The 20,917-nt window shown below is 48.4% G+C and overlaps 1 protein-coding gene and 1 long non-coding RNA gene across 4 annotated transcripts; both read right to left on the bottom strand.

The window, feature by feature from the left end:
* Positions 1-1,075: 1,075 nt before the first annotated feature.
* vwc2 (von Willebrand factor C domain containing 2) lies at positions 1,076-19,419 on the bottom strand. 3 transcript variants are annotated; one of them, XR_008692586.1, is made up of 5 exons: positions 19,136-19,418; positions 11,731-12,460; positions 9,985-10,114; positions 1,598-1,863; positions 1,076-1,397 (listed from the first exon to the last, which is right to left on the bottom strand). XR_008692586.1 is itself a non-coding variant. In XM_055502552.1 (5 exons), the coding sequence occupies exons 3-5, from the start codon at positions 12,379-12,381 to the stop codon at positions 1,712-1,714; spliced, it is 933 nt and encodes a 310-aa protein (XP_055358527.1). In that variant the 5' UTR covers positions 12,382-12,460; positions 13,777-13,950; positions 19,136-19,419; the 3' UTR covers positions 1,076-1,711. The 3 variants fall into 3 exon arrangements, 2 of the variants coding, with proteins under 2 accessions (XP_055358527.1, XP_028982990.1); XM_055502552.1 differs by adding an exon at positions 13,777-13,950 and having other exon boundaries at positions 1,076-1,863; positions 19,136-19,419; XM_029127157.3 differs by having other exon boundaries at positions 1,076-1,863.
* Positions 2,663-9,977, bottom strand: LOC129603040 (uncharacterized). The gene is made up of 2 exons (XR_008692587.1): positions 4,153-9,977; positions 2,663-3,515 (listed from the first exon to the last, which is right to left on the bottom strand). It is a non-coding gene; the product is annotated as an uncharacterized LOC129603040 (long non-coding RNA).
* Positions 19,420-20,917: the final 1,498 nt, after the last annotated feature.

Below are 20,917 nucleotides of genomic sequence, written 5' to 3'. Positions count from 1 at the left end.
ACTGCAGGTAAACTGAGTCTTACCGAAGTATTATCTTGTAAAATATAGAGGCGATGCAGCAGTAATGTCTTTAAATAGAATAACCCTTTGGGTAAAACGAGGCACATAAAAGTGAAGAAAACACCACGTGCATGAACCACTTGCATGCACGAGCACAGGACTCCTCCAGTCACAGTCGGCGTCTGACCAGAGAGGCTTAATGGATCCGCGCCCGCTGCTCACAATGAAGCTCGTCACGTAGCATGTACACGCATTTAGGCTTATTTACCGCGATCCCGCCGACCGGCTGACAGGCACGTCTCGCTGCTGGAGACGCGGCGTCGTTGTCTGGCAACGCCTCGATCAAAGACTTTGGCAGAGTGGCCGGCACGTAGACGGACGGCACAAAGGGCCGCTACTGTAAAGAGGGAGACAAAGCAGCACAGCATCTGCGGCCATTCATCACAGGCCCCCTTTGAGTGGCCGTAACCTCCACGTTAATTATTTATCACCGCCGTGATTAAATCGTGGAGGACGCAGATGAATGAAGGCGAACGCGGGGCAGATCACGTGACCGCTCGGTTCCTGCGCGTTGGGAGCAGCCTGGGATCAGTGGCGCCGCCGTGTCCGGTCTGACCTTTAGTAATGAAGTGGAAATTCCACATGCAGAGCAGAGGGTCTCGCTTTCAACTTCCATTAAAATTGAAAGTTTATATTGTGACGCTTCCGGCTATTGGAAATGAAATTGCAGTCTTACTAAATAACCTAATGTTCCGTTTTTCATAAGCCATTAAATATTTACCTGTTGCTTTCTGACAAACACTTCAAAAGCAGGAAAAATGTTCACTTGTAAACGGGCGGATTTGTTCAGGCTTGTCACATTCAACGCGCGCGCGAGATGCACTGTAGCGGAAATGCCTAATCACTTATTCTCGGGGGGGAATCGGAGTTTACTCGTTCAATCGCGGCTCCGTTTGATGAGTCACTTCAGCGTCTATTCACCTGGAAGGCAGCAGGCGCGAGACCTCATCCGTTCAGCAGAGGCTCAACGCGAACGACTACATGTACAGCTGAAAAGTACCATTTTCCAAGAGCGTTGGCAGAGCACAGATTGGCATTTATTTCAAACATGAACACGGTACCGAGAAAAATACAAAAAAAGCACTTTGAAATCAAAACACATTTGAACATCCGACAAAAAAAGAAAGCAGGGAACAGTCAAGTACTCTTGAGTCTTCCTCCGTCTCGTGTCGGTTTTTGATCCGCACTTGACCGTCGCATCGGCGCATCCTCAGCCATCAAACGGAATATCTCACGCGTACGGTGTCTGCACTTTGGTGGTAGAGGGTCTGGTGTCAGGGTCTGTCAGGCGACTCCACGCGCCGCCTCCAAAGACCGCTGCGTGTGTTCTATACATTCTGTTGATGAATTGACCGCAGGTCCAATACATTACTTATTAAAATACAGAGGCTATAAAAAATAGTCACTAGTTCAGCATTTATCACCTCTATATTTGTATATATTCATAAATAATTTTAATACATAGATAAATAGATATTCTGTGTGAGGATTATAAACTTCCATAAAAGCCTTTTTTTAATAATCCAGGAGTAACTACTGTAGAAATGCTGAAATGCTGGAGGCTGCCGTCCAACCCTGACGTCCGAAGGGTTCCCGCGCGGACCGGCCGGTGGTGGCGCGCGCCAGTAAGCCCCGCCCCCCGTGCTCGTCTCTAGGTCCGCTGGCACTCGTTCTTGCTGCAGGTGGCCTGGCGCTCGATCTGCCACGTGCCCTCCTCGTAGGTGCAGTAGCAGATCGTGCACTCGTCGATCTTGACCTCTCGACCCGCCGGGATCACCGACGTGTCCGCGTAGCAGTTGGGCCCTGGAGACAGGAGACGTCAATCAAAGCCCGTGAAGGGAAACTCGACTTCACCATCAGTTAATGTTCAATGGTTCAGACGCTCAGTGGGCGCAGACTCAAGTCATGCATATACCGGAGTAAAAGGAAGCGCCTTCCCGCGTTATTAGACCGCCACTCGTGTGTAATGCGTTTTCTGCTGCTGGGATCAGCAAGGACACAGTTCAATATGTAAAGCACACTTTAAGCTACGTGACTTTCAAAGCCACATGTCTTTGTGCCATTCCCAAGGATTCCAGATTTCACATTTCTAAACTAATTGAGGTCGTTATTAGTCGGGACACGGGTCAAAAACAACACGGAAAGCCAGTCGATGCTTGCTCCGATAAGTGCAGGAGCGCGAGTGGGCGCGTTGACCCTGACCCCGAGGACGGCAGACATTTTGATTTCGCATTCACTGAACGCTCGGAACGTTTCCCACATCTGCATCTAATTAACAGGGCCATTAAATCTTGAAATTAATACAATAGGCAATGAAAGGGCAGGGATCGCGCTGCTGCTTGGTTTGTAAAAGTAGGGCACTTACTGTCGCGTCTCACTCTTGCTTTCAGAGGCGATACTTGCAGCGCGCCCGTATGGAGCCGCGCGCGTCGTCTTGTTTGTACATACGTTTGAACTCGCACGCAATCAGTCAGAAAAGAAAAAGAGGACGGACACAGGAGACCAAACGCGCTGCCCTTCATTTCGCTTCACTCAGTGGAAAATGCGCTCTCACATCTGGGCTCTCATTGATTGTTTCCCAAAATAGTGTTCTGCTTATGGGAATATAAGAGGGCGCTGAATAAAAAAAAAAAAAAGAAAGAGAGAAATAACACACGCGCAGGCATCAAGATTTGCTGGTGTCAGTGGTCATTTTTAAAATGAAGCTTATTATATTTATCATAACAGATGTGACTTTTCGCCCGGGTCTCTTTAAAGGTGGAATTTATTATTTCTGACATTTCCCCCAAATCTGCCATGAATCATCAATTGGTTTTTCCAGCTACTTATGAAACTAGCTCCTCCACTGGCCATTATTACTATGCTCTTCAGACCACTGAACGACCACTCATGGTTCATGTAGGGGGGCATTTTCATTCACTCTCTTCCTTTATCATTATTCAGGCTGCTTCATTAAATCTTAGCTGGACACATAAGGCATATATATTTCCCTCCTCCTCCTCCTCTTTAGACTGGCTCCACCACCAGCAAAGCATAAATCCTGCTGATGCTCACTCCTCTCGTACATAACATCATGGCTAGAATGCACAGACTGGGAATTGTGCATAAAAATCAAATTAGGCACTGTTTTGCAGTGCTTTAATATAGAGCTGAAGTGCACCCCAAGGGACGGGGAGGTTTTTTTATATTTTGGGAGGAAATTGGTTCTCACTAATGGAAATTTTGATGTTAGGTAGTAGTTGTTAAGAACCGAGTCCTGCAGGTAGCAAACATATTAACTGACACTTGAGCCCGGCTTATGTCGCCGCTTCCGTCTGCACAAGGATCTACATGCAGCAGCAGCAGCAGCAGCAGCCGTAAAGGTCCTCCATGCATCACCTACGGCTCCTTTTGTGCCGCACGCGATGCCGGGCGCTTTGTCTGGCGGAAACGTGCCTCTGTCCTCAACCCGGGGGCTGGAGGGGAAAAAAAGTGTTCATAAATCATCCATTATCTCACCAGCCGCACGGCAAAATATAAACACTGAGGGAATTGCTTCCGCCGCATCAGGTATAGCATAACAATGGCTATTTCCCTTAGACTAACAAGGTCTTGAGCCGCTCTGTTGTATAATTAAGATGCAGATAAACGGGGAGGCTTTCAGCTGCAGCCACCGCCGCTCATTGGACGCCGGCACCCAGAAGGAGTGCGCTGGCACATCAATCACCGCGAACAGTTTGCCGAGGCCTGTCAAAATGTCAAGCCTAACACATTTATAAGTCTTCAGATGAACACACACCCACCCTATCTGAATAACAACTCATCCTGTGGCCCGGGCTGCTGTCGCTACTGATTCATCATCATTAGCAGCATTTAGAACACAGCGTCTCAAATAAAAGACGCATATGTCAGGGATACGCTAGCAGAGAAAAATGTGCACCTTCACAGAATAAATCAAAGGCACTTCCTCCTTGAGCCGGGATTAAACCGAGCCTGAGAGATAGTCGTTCACGTCTGCGCGACACTCGCGTGTGTTAATTAATGCATGAATACGACACCGCTGTGCTTACTCATCCTGTCACCCTATTATTGTGCCATTCATATCAAACCCACCTTTTTGTCATTACTTCATTAATATAATATAACCTTGTCTCTCCGTCGCTCCCGGTGACTGAAAGCGATCTTTGATGGCTTCACAGCGACACCCAGGCGGACCGCGCGTGTGCACGAACAGTTGGCCCCGGACTGTGAGTGCAGAGCGTTGGAAGTTGGCACGGGGCGGCTTGTGAAGAAGAAGACGGCCATTAGCACCTGCAGCTTTTGGCTCCGTAGCAGATAATGGACAGGCAGAGTAAGACCAGTCCCGACTGTCTCGCCCCGTACTGTAATTCAAAAATGTTAAAAACCCGCAGAGCCCCATTATGAGGTAATGGAAACGGAGGAAATGTGGAAATCACTCATCTTAATGCACTTCCTGAGTTCGTACGTCTGCATTATAAATGTGGGAATGAAAAACAGCCCTTGCTTTGTGAAGCACAGAAACGCTGCGTGCGCTAAGTACGAGGAATGGCGACGGCGAGTTTAATGGAGGTGCCGCTTCGTGTGAGCGTTTGTTTGCACACACGTGTGTTGTCTCCGGCCGCCGTGCCCACAAATAATCCACTGAATGCACACAAGTAGCACGGCTGTCATAGCTGATGCCCTTCACAGGGACGCAGCCACAACCCCCCCCCCCCCAGTCGGCACAGCAGGGTCCAGGTGACAGACTTTCCTGGAGGAGCTTCGCTTAATTAAGCTTCATAAACAGCATATACGCGCTGCGACGTCGGGTCGGGAACATCTTTTTTGGCCACTTTTTGTCCATTTCTCTGTCTCTATTGTGTAACGTGCATTTGGAAGTGACATTTACATCAAATTGTATTCAGGCTCAAAATGAGAAAATAACACCTAACAAGGCGGACGAAGCTGAAAAGCAACCAGTGACTCAGAAATACTCTAACAAAGGGCATGAGTTACAATTACCTTCATTAGCGCGACCTTTCCCTGTTGTTATCATAACTAAGAAGTCCAGTGGTGGAAAATTACCTTTAGATAACAAAATAATGGGGTGTTGTAAAAAATTAAACCAAAAGCCGAAAAATAGAAAAAAGAAACTTTTCAAAAAATTACCTACATGGTGCAAATTGTCCTACTTTCCTTTTTGCAGCCAAAATGAGAATAAAATCCATTTACACAATTAACAACTTAATCACGGTTCGCGTTTCCTTGCTAAAGAATTAACTCAACATTTTTTAAAAAAAGAAGCAATAATTGTACTTCTAGTTATTAAAAGATCAGCAATAATTGGACTCAACCAGCACCTGAGCGTGTTTGCTGAGCTCTAATGAGAGTGATTAGCATGTGTGCAGTTGGTTTGTTTGTCAGTTGATGTAAGATGTAAGCGGTGGCTCGGTGCATGGCTCCAGTATAAACAGCCGCTAGCCCGTCTGGCTAATGGGCTGATTACTGTACACGCAGCCGTAATGTGAGGCTGCTTTCAAATGCAACAGCTTTCATAGCTTTATGTTTAAGTGGGGCTGAAATAAAAAAAAAGCATGTGTTCACTGTTCAGCCCTGGACCATTCAGCGCGTGCATCTTTGTGCCGAGTCGTCTGGGGTCGACCAGCTACAGCAGCGCCGCGAATCCAACGTCTTTGTCGTCGGTTGCCTTTTATCTACATGCGGCGCATGCGGGAGGCTTGACAGGCTGGCAACAGTAACTAAGAGGAGCAGCGCGCGGCGAACGGGAGGTTACAGGAGCGTTAGCGACGGCCGCTACGCTGCTTCTCATCTGTGTGGTCAGAGAGATGAGATGGGGGGGGGGCATGTGTGTGTAAGAAAGACTTTTTTATGTGTTCCATTAAAAAAACCCTGTCCATGAATCATGCCTCTCTTAATTTAAACGAGCCTCCATCCGTCTTGGCAACCGGGCCACCGTGTCTCATGTTGCCTTGTCTGGAGTGATTTTGGCTCTGGTTCAGACTGTTTATCACCCCCCCCAGATTAGTGTTGACCCTAATGTCTGAGTCTTTAAGAGCACCACTTGTTTCCTCATGCGTTGCCAAGGCAATACCCCGCGAGAGCAAAGGACAAGAGGGAGGGAGCAGTGGCTGAGGTGTTGAGGAGAGAGGCTTCTTCATGGCTTTTTTTTGTGTGTTTGACTAAAAGGAGGGAGCAGAAGCTGCAGAAGAGTGAAAGCTCGAAAACGTCCTTTACGCGTATGTTAAAAACAGGAGAACAAGTCACCGCAGGAAATAAAGCACCTTCTCTTGTGATTCTGATTCTATTGATCTTCTTTGCATCAATCAGTGGATCAATTAATTAAACGTAATGGCGGCAAATAGACGGTGGCCACAAACTTTAGGGGGGTAAGAGCGCATTTAATTGCAATGTGTTTCACTATCTTAACATAATGAGTAAAAATGATGAGAACCTGCCTCCATTCACAGCTGTTCTTTGATATTCATGAACAACTGTCTGGGGTGGATGTTAGCGATACCTCTCACTTTCATCTTCCTCCCCTGGCTCTTCCCCAAGTGTCTGCTCTCATACAGGCTGAATAACACATCTGAGACAGGGTGCTCTGCCATAAGCATTGATTCTGCATGCCTAAAAAGGCCAAGATAATGCCCGTGCATAATTGAAGTTATCAAACATTGAAATACTTCATTGTGATTTATATCAATAGTGAGGAAAATGGTAAAGAGGTGAAGGGCTGTTATCTGAAATAAAGAGGCTGTAGACAGGATTGGCGAATCACAAACCAAAGCTCATAATTTCTCTTTGAACAGATTTGATGTTTTAATCTCTCACCTCGCTTTTTTTGGCTTTTATTTACACACTGTCAAACCCTTTGACAGGGTTCTCTTTACTTTTTGGAGGCACTTCACATCTGGATGAGCATTCCTCCCGCTTGCTCGTTAATGAGACGAGCTTTGATGTGACACCTCGGATGCACCGGCGTTCCCGACGAGGTCCCAACATCTGCCTGAGCCTTAAACAACATCTGTAGACGAGGCAAACAACGGGGGCCAAGGGAGGAGCCCCTCCGACGGCCGCCGCCGCTAACGTTTTTGCATCATCCTTGTTTCATCACGGAGCTACGGCAGCGGCCGCACCGTCTGCCACTGAGGCCTGCGATGATCAACGACGGCAAGCTCTGAGCTGACAATCAATGATCTTCATGGTGCAAATCGCAGTGTCTGTAAAAGCAGGCGAAGAAGTACCATGAATAAAATACAAAGTGAAATCCAATGTGTAGCGTTGTTGACATTGATGCAAGCTGAAGGAAGATCAATGGTGTCATTAAGAGTGATGACTCATTTACTCCCGATTACTTCTGCTTAATATATCTTGCAATTATTTAATAAGATTTCCCATGTGCAGTTCATTTTTGAACACGTTGTTTATTATACATACATTGTGGCATCAAGCCTTGCGTGAAATTAACTGCAGATGCAAATGAAAGCATGTGACAGTTAAGGCTTCAAAGCGTCTTGTCTTTGATGGATCATTCTCTGACAGAAATCTCAATGTCCCCCCACAGGTGGAAGGTGAGTCTGACACAAACCCGCCGCCACCCAACGCGTCTTTTCAGCCCGTGTTTACACGGTGCCAGTCGCCGCTCCAGTCCATCACACGCAACACAAACATTCCCCTCCAATAAAAAAGGCTGCTAAACACACACGCGTGCGACTCAGCTCTGCTTAATTAACAGTGTGAACTCGAATGTTCACAGTTATCCCGAATATGTGACAACACCAGCGGGAGACGTTGAATATTAAAAATGAAGTCCTAATGACTAGCACGGATATTAAAATCTTTTTATTTTTAACATATCTCACCTGCTGCGGCGTTAGGAACACGGCAGCCTGATTGCTGCACCAATGAGGCATAAACGCTGCCCAAGGCGATCGCTGCATCTTCATAAATACCACAGCGCTCCTCTAGATTACGCTAAAAAAGAGTCACACTGCGCTGACAGAGGTCGCCCAACAATGTAGAGGCGCACTCCTAATTATAGCCGCGGTGCCATGCAGGTGTGTGTGTGGAAGGGAGTAATGTGAGCGGAGACGCTCACTAAAGGGCGCTACAGCGAGTTCACGTTCATGGAATCAATGGGAGGCAGATTATTCCAGAAAAGTACAAACAATCACAATAAAAACAGCAAAGGCCACGACATGAACAGAAATAAAAGTTAACCAGAGGCACCGAGCCAAAAAAAGCAGTGTTGTTAAACCTGATATCATCATTAGCTGTGTTCATGTATTCACTTTTAGATTCGAGCTCATTTTAAATGAATGGACCCACTGTGCTGCAGATTCCACAACGAAGCTATTTTAAGTTGCTCAGATATGGAGTCTCATTTGACTCTATATCGTTGGTGCATTTCTTCGAGGACACTTGCACCCTCTCTGACTTCAGACCTTCAGACCCGCCGCCGTCTGTTTACAGGACGCTGGTGCCCACTCCTGGTGATGAGCGGCGCGCCGAGCTTAATGAGTGAGACGCGTGCGGCGTCCCGTCGCCGCAGCCTCTCAGCGGCCTCATGCAAATAAGAATTCAAGTAGCCGCGGCCCGGAGTGCGACGGCGTTAGTCGTGGTCAGGTAACTCGGCTGTGTTTACTGCATGGTAAGATGTGGTAATCCTATGCTAATGGCGGCTGATGCCATCTCAGAACAGATCCTCGTCGGCTCAACGCGCCCGTGGATTTGGTGGCGCTCTGGAACGCGGGCACACGCTCTCGTACGCGCACGCTGGACCGCATCCGCTGTACAGCACGCGCACCCGTCTCCTTGACTGATGGGCCTCCGAACGCAACCCAGCAAATCCAGAGGGCATCCACAGGGAAAATATGGAGCTCTGCCCGAAACTCTGCACAAAGCATGCTCAGCTTCATCAATATGTGCATACACAAAAAGTGGGTGAACAGCAAAAAAAATGGCAACAAAGGACCACCACGTATTCCCCGAGCTCACTGCAAGCAAATATTAACAAAGGGCGTAACGCCGTGTGACTGCTAATGTTTTAATCTCGTTATCTCCGAAAGATGCAAGACGGGCCATTCATTTAAAGGGGGACAGCCCCTGATTGATAGCTGGTTACAAAGAGTCATTACATGCAAATGAGGGATTAATTATCCAAATATTCAGGTGTAATTATAAGCAGCTTGACGGATGGCAGCTGAGTTTAGCTTGTAAATGCTTTGCTGATTCAATCCTGTTCAACTGTCGCCCCTCTCTTGTGTTTGTTGTTTTAAGTTGCGGCAGTAATTTGTAGAAGCTTCAGCAAAAAAAACAACAAAAAATGACAGCAGCAGTTTTGGCGGAGCTGTTGTTTAATACAGTAAATCAGATCGCTGGCTCTCCTTTGTAGCAGCCAGCGTGCGCCGCGAAGGCTCCAAGTTGGAGATACATATCGCAAGTCATCACTCTTTTTGCTGAAGGAAGCAATGTCGCTGACACTGCCACGTTGCATTAGAGTCGCGGCAGGAAAACAAGGGGGACATAATCTGGGACGTGCTGTCCGGAATCATCCGGAACAACTTGGGATAATCGACTGTGAGCTGCAGGATTCCTCCTCAGACAGGTCAAAGCTCTCCAACCAACGGGATCGCGGAGGCATGAGCCCTGGCAGCGAGAGCACGCTGGCTCATATCTCTGCAGCAGACAGCAGCCGCCAACAGGCTCCGGCAGATAAACCCGCTAATTGTGACGGCAAGATTAAAAAAATGGCATCAAAGCCAGTGTTTTACACAACAACAAGACGGGATTCCGTTTTAAATATGCCACAGAGCGATAAGACGGCAAACGCTGCAGCGCGGCTTCGGCGAGAAACGAGCGCCGCGCCACTTTGCCCTCTTGACTTCTGCCGAGGTGCTCTTGAGCAGAAGGGCCTCCACTCACCGCTCTTGCAGATGGGGCAGCACTGATCCGGCTCGTACTCCGGGTCCACGCACTCGGTCTGTGGGCAGGCTGCCACCGAACACAACACCTCGCCGCTTGGCTCACACCGGCACTTCTCACACGGAGACACCTGGAACGCAGAGGAGGAATAGTAATTAACACCTTCACACACAGGTACACACGCAGACAAACAGCAGCTCCTAATTAATTTTTTTTCTTTGTCTCTGGTTTATTGTTTTATGTTTGTTTGTTTCTGTCTGTCTCCACAGCTGCACACACACACACACACACACACACACACACACACACACACACACACACACACACACACACACACACACACACACACACACACACATCCTTGCGGTTATAAAAAGGGGCCCCACCATTGACATAATGCCTTCCCTAGCCCCACCCTTACCCTAACCACAACAACTAAAGGCAGACGTCTAACCTTTGCTCTAATCTGAACCAAACCTCAATTCTAACCACAGCCCAAAAATCACATCTTGACCCTCAAAGGCCTTTAAAGTTGTTAAGCCAAGCCAAAGGGCCCCACAAGTGAGGGCCCCACTTTGGTAGAAGAAAAAGGATTTTGGGCCCCACTCTGATGTAACCGCAAGGACACACACACACACACACACACACACACACACACACACACACTGACATGTGTCTGCCTGGTTTAAGGCCGTGGGTGCGTTCAGCGTCACAGAGCCACATCTATAGGGAAGTCTCATCCCTCTCAACGTTATTGCCAATGAATGCTTCATTTTAGGGAGAACTGAGTCGAGAATTGCACTTCACTATCCAATCAGGGGATATGGAAAAATCAATAAGACAAGGAAACAAAAGAAACATGCTTCCAATTGTCTGTGTGCGTGCGAGGGGTTTGAAGAGACTCCATTATCCTGGCGCTCGTGCACGTAGCGCGACGCCCGCGACGCCCGCGGCGCCCGCGACGGTCCGCGCTGCGTTCGGCTCCTGCGTTTCCTGCGAAAGGCTGCGCGTCGCAGCTGCTCACAAGGCGCCGCGCACCTTCAGCCTTAACAAAGGGGAGCAGAGGTTAATTCTGGCGGCGCTGCTGCCGATTGCGGCGGCCCGCGCCTCCGCGTGGCCCTCCGGCTGTGAAAAGCGGAGCTCGGCGGCTCTTGGAGCACAGCCCCAGAACTTAGCAATCAAGCATAAAACGTTGCCTGTTGCGCCGTTTCACAGCGTCGCCACAAAGGCTGATGTCACCACTCGCTAAACCCCAGCGTTCACCATACGCAGGCGCCACTAACGCGGCAACTCGGAGGAATAAAATCCCCACATTAGCCTCGACCTCCTGCCGAGACGCTCGCCGACGTAGCGCGAGGCCTCGGCCGCTCGTGCGTTCGATGGAGTCCTGAGTGATAAAGCGTTGAAGCCGCCGCCGGAGCGCGTCGCCCGTATCTCCTCGCGCAGTAAACGCCCACATGCAGCGACGCGCTCGGCAGAGGCCTAGCATCGCTACGACTGGAGCAGCGCCGATACAGAAACCCTCTGCTGAAGCTGCTATCTAAATTCTGCCCCCGGTGATATTCCGATGGCGTAAGTCAAAGACAAGTGCTGACCTTTGCCATTATAAATCCGCCTGCCTGCCTGCACGCTGTGAGGCAAGGTAACTAGTTTCTGTGGACGAAGCCTTGTTACCGCCGCGTGCGTCGTCAGCACTTCTCTCAAGTCCTAGCGTGTCAGAAATGAGCGAACCGTCGACGCGCTCACCTTGAACTCCTCCAGCGAGGCGTAGGCCTTGCCGCGGAACTCGCAGTAGTTCTTCTTCTCCTTGCACTGGGGGCAGCACTGGCTGGTGTCCACCTTGATGCAGCGCGGGTGCACCTTGGGACAGTCGGGCTTGGAGCACAGGGGGCCCTCGTCGGTGCAGAGGCAGGGGCAGGTGGAGGGGCCCGGGGTGAACTGGTCGCCGATGGCGAACACGAAGCCGCTCTCGTCCATGCAGCCCTTGCCCCGGTAGTCCGGGTAGGCGTACTCGTCGATGGCGTCCAGGGAGAGGGCGACGTCGCTGGTGGGGCCCTCGTCTATCCGGTTGGCGCTGTCCTGCTCGCTCCAAAGCTCCGGGGCCTTCGCGCCCTTAGATCCCCGCGTCTGGGAGTTGATGCTCGGCCCGCCGCGGCTCACAGCGGTCCGGTTGGCGCCCAAAGCATTGGTTTCCCCCGGTTGCGGCTTGGCGCCGTAGCCCCGCGGCTCCTCGAGGGCCTGCTTCTCCGGGTGTTGGTCCTCCTTGGCCTGGGCCAACACCCTCTCCAGACGCTCGCGGCTCAGCGGCAGGGTCGCGATGGGATTGCACTGAGCGCGGCTCATCAGGAAGCCAAGAACAAAGAAAACTTCAGCCGTCATGGCAACGGAGTGCAACATCTCTCCCCACCATCAGCAAGGTGGGAAAACACCTTGGCTCGCATAACACGCTTCACATCTCAGGTGTGAGCCAGTCCATCTGGAAAGAGAAAATTAAACTGGGGTTATGTGCTTAGTATTTTGTCACATTTCCTCCCAGGTGCAGCTTTGCTCTCGTTTTAGCCCGTGGAACAGCTGGAGAGACTCCGACAACTCCGGAGCGCCGTTCCACCGTGTCCGGCAACCATCCCGCTGAGTGCGATGCGAGCCCGCGGGATCGGTGAATTGGACCGTCAGGACGGGGACTATTCATAAAGCCGTGTTAGAAAATCGATAGGGCAACATTTCCTTGCATCAATTGATGCCGGCGGCGACAGGAATAAGAGGAAATGGCCAAAGAAGATCCTGAATCTACTGCTCTGAAGCTCCTGCTCCTCTCACGGAACAAAGAATCCAGATCAATGACTGCTTTTTTTTTTTTTTCAAGTGAATCACAACCAACTGTACAAAAGGAGAAATTGATTCTATAATGGAACATAACTCCAGCAGCCATATCAATTTCAAAATAAAAGTCAGAGCTGCTTCTTTTTTCACAAAGAGCTGCATCAAAACTTTCTTCATAAACTCATCCGAGTCACGCCGGTGGTGTTTTTTTAATCCCGATCCACAGATTTCAGCAATGTGACGAGTCGCCGCGGAGCTAAAGTCAAGTCAGGTGAAATCCCGCAGTCGACTGCGAGCGTTGCAGAGTGTGCACATTTTAAACAAGCTGCAAAGTCTATGTTTTTGTTTTTGCCGCTTGCTTAACTTGAAGTCACGGAATTCAAACGTGTGCTGTTGCTTGGCTGAGCCCCGTGGCCTACTTCCATTCATTTCCCTCACACCCAGTGCTTGGCGTCAGCGCGGGGCTCCGTCTAACAGGCTGCAGTCAGAGTTCGCTTTGGAATGTGAGACGACTCCGTACTGACTCCACATTTTACTGTGACGTCTGTGCCTGTGTGTCAATTCATTTGTCAACCTCAGTGAATGCAATTAATTTGGTATATCGTATAAAACACATGCAGAGCTGAGATCACACTGGGACAAACAGCCACATTGTAACCGTATGTGACTCAATCAATGGAGCTAATGTCTCCCCCTACACAGTATTTTAATTCATTTTGCTATTCATGAATTCTGATCCATTCCGAGGCAAAAAGGCTGAAATTGACTGCTGGCACACCAGAGGTATTTTAGGAGTGTTTTAGCTGAATTGCTGCGTTCGAGGCGGAATCCTTGGAGCTGCTGTGGAACTGAGAGGAAGCAGAACGAGGTGCATACCGATAACGCTGCAGCAGCTGAGGGGGAGAGTAAGAGGCAGACGCGCCCGAGCCTCATTAGTAAAATGACCTCATTTGGCTTTTTTTTCAGACTCACCTCTCCACCTTAACAGCTGTTACGAGCTGTCACACAGACAGAGCTGCTGCTGTGCTCTCCATCAGACTCGGCTCAGGGTGGCCCCTTAGGCTGGATGTCAAATGGACACAGACCGGCTATGGCACCGCAGGATCTTAAGAAATAGCGGCTGCAGACATAGCTATACTTTTCCCGCTGTGAGCAAAAATCAGAAAAATAGATGCATAACCAACTGATATATACTATTCCCGAGTGCCACTGTTGACCAGGGAACATTCAAACATGAGTGAACCCCACTGTAATACATCGTAACACACCCCTCATTACAATAACACACACTGTAGCTAATCTAGTAGCGTGTGCATCACATGTTGAATACTACAGACTCTCGTTGCCCTGGGAAACCTTGAGTAGTTACCTGCTGTACATCCAGTCACGGCCGTAATAACTATTAAACACAGACGAGGCCAATATTCTGCTAATCCTCAACACAAAGCAGATTAACTCCCGCTAGTTCATTACACTGATGCCAGACTGAGTAACATCCTGCTCATTACTGTATGATGTTTCTATTAATCTATGGCTGTTTTAGTAACTAGTACTTAACAGTGTTAAATACAGTTCATATGAATATGCAGGATGGTGCAGGAGGTTATGAGAGGCAGACGACGCCACTGATATGGTCTTTTCATGGTAAACAGTTATTATAGAATAATGTCAAACCATGAATATTTTAAAAAAAAACCTTTGTGAGGCTCAGTGTCTGCAAATTAAACAGCATCGGAGCATTGATTGGATCTAAACGGCGCCTCAGTGTCTTTAATACAGATCACGTCTTTTCTAAACGTCTGTCTAATTAATTCTCAGCCACACGGCATAATGTGTGTCAAATGTCATGGGATTTTACAGCCCAGTTTCGAGCCACGCTCGTTCCTTTCCAAAGTGATTTATGTTAAATAAAAATAATAATTGTCACGTTTTAATGACCCGCCTGCCGACTGTCTTTGGGCAGAGTCTCTCACCACTGCTCAGGTTCCAGTGATCGCAGAGTTTATATTGTTGCCGGTGCTGTACAGTAAGTCATTTGGTGAAAGGTCATGGATTTATCTTTGCCCCACAGCCCTGCGGAGAATTCAGTTTCCTTGCTCCACTGCTCTATCTTGAACGCTTGCAAAGACATTCTGGCAGAAATGAGAAACACGAACCGCGAACCGACTTACTGTGCAGCACAGTGTCTGCTCGCACAGTGGGCAGCGCCGGGTTCGACACTGCGATGGCGACAAACGGGGAAAAAATGATTCAAGTCTATAGGCACCTATTGTTTAAGTCACTGCAGACACGGCTCCGTGGGTTCTCTGAGGATCAGACCCGGATGTGGCACCCGTGAAGCACAGGTGCAGTGGAAGCGACTCCACACTCTAAAGTGAACTGTGCAGGTGTGACCTGAAACGCCCCCCGATCACTTAAGCCTGAAACAAACCCGCCGGTCCGCGTCGCACTGAACTTCATATAAGCCGATATCACTGAGTTCATTCACACTTCTAGCACATTCCAACACCCACTTTTGTGCAAAAACATCATCTCTGTAAGTGGAAAACGACTCACGCTCTAATTAACACTTGCAAGCTCCAAATAATTATCAAAAAAGGCAAACATTAGAGAAAAAACGTGCTATGCTCCGTCCTGTCACCTTTAGAGCTGCACAGAGCTTAGGGCTGATTTAGCTTCACATCGCTTCAACCACTGACTGGACTCTGCATGGTTCCAAGTGGACCATGCAATTACCAGAAGTGATAAAGTGGCACCTATGTCCCGCCAAAAGTGGCCAATTAAAAAAGAAACATGATGATATCCAGGATTATTGCACATTTAGCAATGCTCCAATAGTTGTGGTTTAAAAAAAACGTACTGGACGAAGCATAACCACAAAAACCCAGCTGCGTTAAAATATTCACATTAACAACTTGGGTAAAACCAAGGTCGCAACTTTGCTTCACTGTTAAAAATGCTGCTAAATTGCGGCTTTATTGATTTTCTTAATTGTTTCTTTTCACTGTTTGATGCCGTTAATACAAAAAACAATGAATGACAAGGCACTAACCGGTTGACACACACCCCCCTGAGGGAAACACAGGCCTCGCATATACATACTGTTGTTAACATTTAGCTACGGTTGTGTTAGAGTGTAAGAGAACTGGGCTCCTCTGTTTCCTCCACTGCTGAGCGAGGCAGCGGGGATGGGAAAGCTATCAGTTCAACCCTCAGACCTGACGGCTCGAACAGCAGGAGGACCCCTGCTGGAAACCCGGCAGCAGAGAAAACACGCCTTCCCCCGAAACTTCCACAACACGGCAACAGCACCATCCCAGCGGCTCCTCCTCAGGGAGCCGTGCCGGGATTGCATCCATTCTTCATCTCTAACAGCCCAAGAACTTACAAATTAGAATTTTTTAAACCACGTCAATAATTAAACATTTATTCATTCATTATTAAATTTAATAACAATTTAATTCAATAATAAATGGGTTAATTTGCTCTGATTATCTGTTTTCACTACCGCACGGCTTCAGTTGGAGGTCTGGCAGCTTGAGAGATTCTATTCTCTGTGAACGATGCTGACAAAAACTGTTCTGCAGTGTGAGTTAAATCCTCTCCAGCCCCTGAACACACACTGAGTAACGTCTCTATGTAACATACTGTACAATTCTTTGTCTGTGAACGGCTTTCAACACCATTTATTTCAGCTTAGAGTTCCCAGCTAAACAGTTTATGACAAATCATGGTCTAAACACTACAACAAAGACAACAAAGCTAATATTACACAGTTGCCTCATTGTGTTCAGGGTAAAGCCAAGTACAAATATATGATTATTGCCGGGCAGTGTCTTAATGCTGGGAGCGTTCTGTGACCAGTAGACCACTAAATTTTACGTGTGTCCAGGGTTTTCTCTGCCTTTAAAGGCTGCACTGTCAACGCAGTTATGCCAGAAACCCAACAGCATCTTTAAAAATGCAAATCAACATCTTTGGATCAAATTCACTGAACCACAGTGGTCAGATTAAACATGGAACCTGACCTTGCTTTTCCTGTTGCTGAATTCTCTGCAGACCGATAACTGAAAACGTAAGCGGCACCTTTTCAAAATGATAACGTTCCATTTTGCTTATTCCGCTCCCATTTTTGACGTTGCACCTTTTATTCCAGACGGGCCCCTGCGCTCTTACTTTGGAGGGCTGATGCTGTTTCCACCTCGCACCGACATTTAAATGCAGCGGTGGCTTCCTGCACGCGACACAGCGGACCCCACCTCAGCCCCGGCGCTCGGCGGCAGCAGGCTCCGTCACTATCGTCACCGTGGACATAAATCCCTCGCGCCGTCGAAGGCCAGAGTTGTGTTTACATCTCACGCGGCTGAACGCACGCGGCTGGTTTGACCGCCGAGGTGCAGAAACAATGATTAATCAAGCAGGGACCGGTCCTGGCTGCCGGTTCACACTTCAATGATGCTCACCGTCACATTGATTTATGACTCATAAATTATTGTCGTTTCCATTTCACAGCGGAGTGAATAAGGCCCATACGTCTTGACACAACAACCTGAGCTCAGAGTTACGTTTCAACTCTGCCACGACACATAAAGCAGCGCGGTTCATATGGATTAAAGTGGCAAGGCTTCAATAACATAAAGCACGGTGGTTACGGTTCACCTGTCTCTTGCTGTTCCCTTTGATGTTGCTTACATGGGTTTCTTCCAGGGAGGTTTACAGACATGTCAAAATGGATGGAGCCAGTGCTCTCATCTCCAGGAATATGAAAATGTTTTTTGTTTGTTTGACTATTTCTAATTACCTTTTGGTTTGATAATGAAGCGAATCGGATGAGATTAATTAAACCCGATGGTGGCACAGCAGAGAGAGTGATACGGTCGCAGTCAGTGCATCCTTCTGATTTTGGCGATGTGTCACTCCTACACTGCCAAAACAGGCATTTGCATTGTCTTGGAGAATAAACTCCTGCGATGTCCCTCTGCGAAACCAAACTGGATGTCATTGAGAGGAAATCCATCTCCTCAGGGCTAGAATTAATTCAGACACACAATATGCCCTCGCTGCTGTGTGCACTTCATTTATTGCACATTACTGATTCTCCTGCTCGCGATGTTCCAACAGCCCAACATGCTATCGACAGCACACGGAGAATGCAACAATTTACTCTGAGCTCTACTTCAATTTATGACAAAGCGGATCACGGGGGGGCGAGACATGAAATGTTTAGACAGTGGTGGCTAGTGGGCTCGGATCTGACAGTGCCGGGAAAGTATTGAATTAATGATGCCACATTTAAAACCTCGTTTTTGTACAGATAAACAGTGTGAAGTGGTGAAATCCAATTAGAGCAATAAGCGACACTAAGGCAGGATCCAAGAGTATTAAGCCATCTGCCAGTGAGTAAAGATTGCTGCAGGGCTGTCTAATTGAATTTTATCCTCTGAGTGTAAATCTTACGAGTGACCCAAATCAAAGGAAAGTTTGCCCAAACATGCGCGCAAAAACCAACGGCCCTTGCAGAACTGTCATGTAATCTTAAGATGATGTGAAGGAACAAGGTGAGAATTTGCTGGTACACACGAAGTCTGAAGCAGAGACGGCGGGAGGATTATCTTTGAGGAAACAGGGGAAGACGACGGGGAGGAGGATGAGGCCGATGAGGATGAGAGCAGACGTTGTCTGACACACCCATGGGTGGAGTGGCATTTGAATTCAAATGTGAAATCTTCCATCAGAGGTTGCATCAAACCAAAGGATCACATCATCCCCAAATGCAAGCGCTCATAGAGAAGACTGTGTTTCCATTGCCCTTTTATTAGGCAACCGCCTATTTGCTGGACACTGAAATCTCAGTCCGGTGTATTGTGAGAGTCTGAGCCGCCTGCTGTGCTGTTAGAGGCTGTGATCACTGGGTGCTGCATCTGGAAGTGTTGTAAAGCAGACACAGCCCGTTACTCCTTCCAGCCCACTCTCTCCAATTCACGTCAAAATGCCAGCACAGTTCACTCACAGCGGACCTACATGTGCATGAAGCCTCTACAGGTGCAGCAGCCTGTTCGACGCAGGTTTAAACCGTCTGCGTTAGTTTCACTGCGTGGACTGTGGCTTTTTTTGTGTGTGTGGCAAATGCAGTTTAATTCGCGGCCGAGCTCGCTTTACTGTAACAGGCTGAGGGAGATGTTGGCGAAATGCTCGCAGCGGCCAGTTTCGACGTCCACCCACAAAGTTGACGCGAAGCCAGTGTTCGGGCAATTTAGGCTCAACATGCATGACTTAAAAAAAAAAAAAAAGCCGCATCCGCGCACGGACGCGCGGATGCAGCGCAATTCACCTGTGGTCCTCGGAGTCCGTCTGTATCCGTCAGCGCGCCGGGTCCAAACGCAGCCTTCGGAGAGTCGGACCGCGGAGCCAAGGCAGCAACAAATGATCAGTGGTGAGGAGATGGGAGCTGACGCTCGTTAAGCCGGTCAGATGCACAGCTCTCCCCCGGAGGACGATCGCAGGTCATCAGCGCGTCGCGCTCAACTTCAATCGGCGCAGCGAGTGAGAGTGCGCTCCGTGCCGCGCAGCTACTGATGTCCCTGCTCTGTGCTGGCACTTCGCTTCTCACTGTGACACCCCCCCCCCCCCCCTCCTTTCCCAAAAAAATGCAATAAATAATTTAATAAATTGCTCGGAAGCAGAAGCGCTCCGAGGTCGCTTTCGGCCGAGCGACCGCTAGATGGCGCAGTTTTAAAGTGAGCGAGGACAAGCGGGCAATTAATGAGGCGAGTGATTGTGGAGCAGGTCGGTTCACAAGGTTACGCACTGCTGTGATTAACCACTTTGCTTAATAGTCCCGAATTAGGGTGGTATTTAAGTGGCATTGCCTTGGTCCTATATGTGGATGCAAATGGGGATAAGTGGCCATCTCATGAATAAGTCATAGACCCAGTAAATAACCAAGGATCATACATGACCTTTAGACAGCGGCTCACACGTCATTGGAATGAAAATGCTCCAAAACCTAAAGACCTAAACTCTATTTAACTGGATCAAAGCTAGCTCAGAAATGCTTACATGTTGCATGTATTCTATATTTGTATAACTATCTGTTAGCAAAGCTTTCCCACAGATGTTGGCCTCCTCAAGTGAGCTCATTACGAGTCATTAGAATAAATCAGCACGAGCATAAAATATGTGAGAAGAACCTCCCAACACTACAGAACTACAACATCAAATGAGTGGCTGTGTGATAATACGAGTATTATGATTGAAATCACAGGTTTGGCTTCGTGCGTTTACCTCAAGCATCGCACTTTCTTTCGCTAACTCGCTCATTTCGAATGCAGGCCGTTTATTTGCGGTGGACGAGCCGGCTTTTATACAGTCCAACTGCCACATTTACATCTCTCGTTGCAGCCGCAGTGTAAACTCCCCTCAGGTTTTTAAAAGCCCCCAAAGAAAAACAAGCGAGCGACACTGAAAACATGACCTCGGCGTCCTCGTTTTCCAGGCCGCCGTGCACACAAACAACCTACAGCATGACTGATCAAAAAACCTGCTATCAAGGAAACGCATAAATAGTGCAAGAGCGCTGGCGCCGCAGCAGATGAAATACACAATGTGATGCAAAGCTGCGGCTAAACCACCCAGACGTGTGTTCATCAGCACAACATGCCTTTAACTTAAACAACAAAGACAATGTAGTGGATTGCAGCCATTTGTCATCAGAGGTTGAGTGACAGCCCATCCAGCCAAATATGTTTTTTTATTAACTTATTTACCTCCGAATTATTATTTTTCATGACGGCAGCCAGCTCCAAAAATGGGCCCCTCGCTCCTGACTGTGTGTTGAGAAAGGAAATCATTAATAGAGCATTAGAAGCTGGCTGTGAAGCCATAACTGCCCTGGGCACACATCAGCATACATGCAGCAATGTTCTCCGCTGCTACACCTTCCCCGAGGTTGAAATGTCATCCTTCACTGTCATTACATGTCTGCCCCCATTAACTATTGATCATCTCCACTTCAGCGTTTTGAGCCGGGCTGTGGAAGCGGCTCTGCCCGTGCAGAGTGCACACCTCCTGGATCCCCACTAAAGGAGGGGGGGGGGTCTGAATCACAGAGAGG

The sequence above is a fragment of the Betta splendens genome, chromosome 15 (genome assembly GCF_900634795.4).
Source record: "Betta splendens chromosome 15, fBetSpl5.4, whole genome shotgun sequence".
In the NCBI taxonomy this organism is placed as follows: Eukaryota; Metazoa; Chordata; class Actinopteri; order Anabantiformes; family Osphronemidae; genus Betta; species Betta splendens.
Note: the sequence above shows the minus strand (reverse complement) of the source record. Positions and strands in the feature narration are given on the sequence as shown.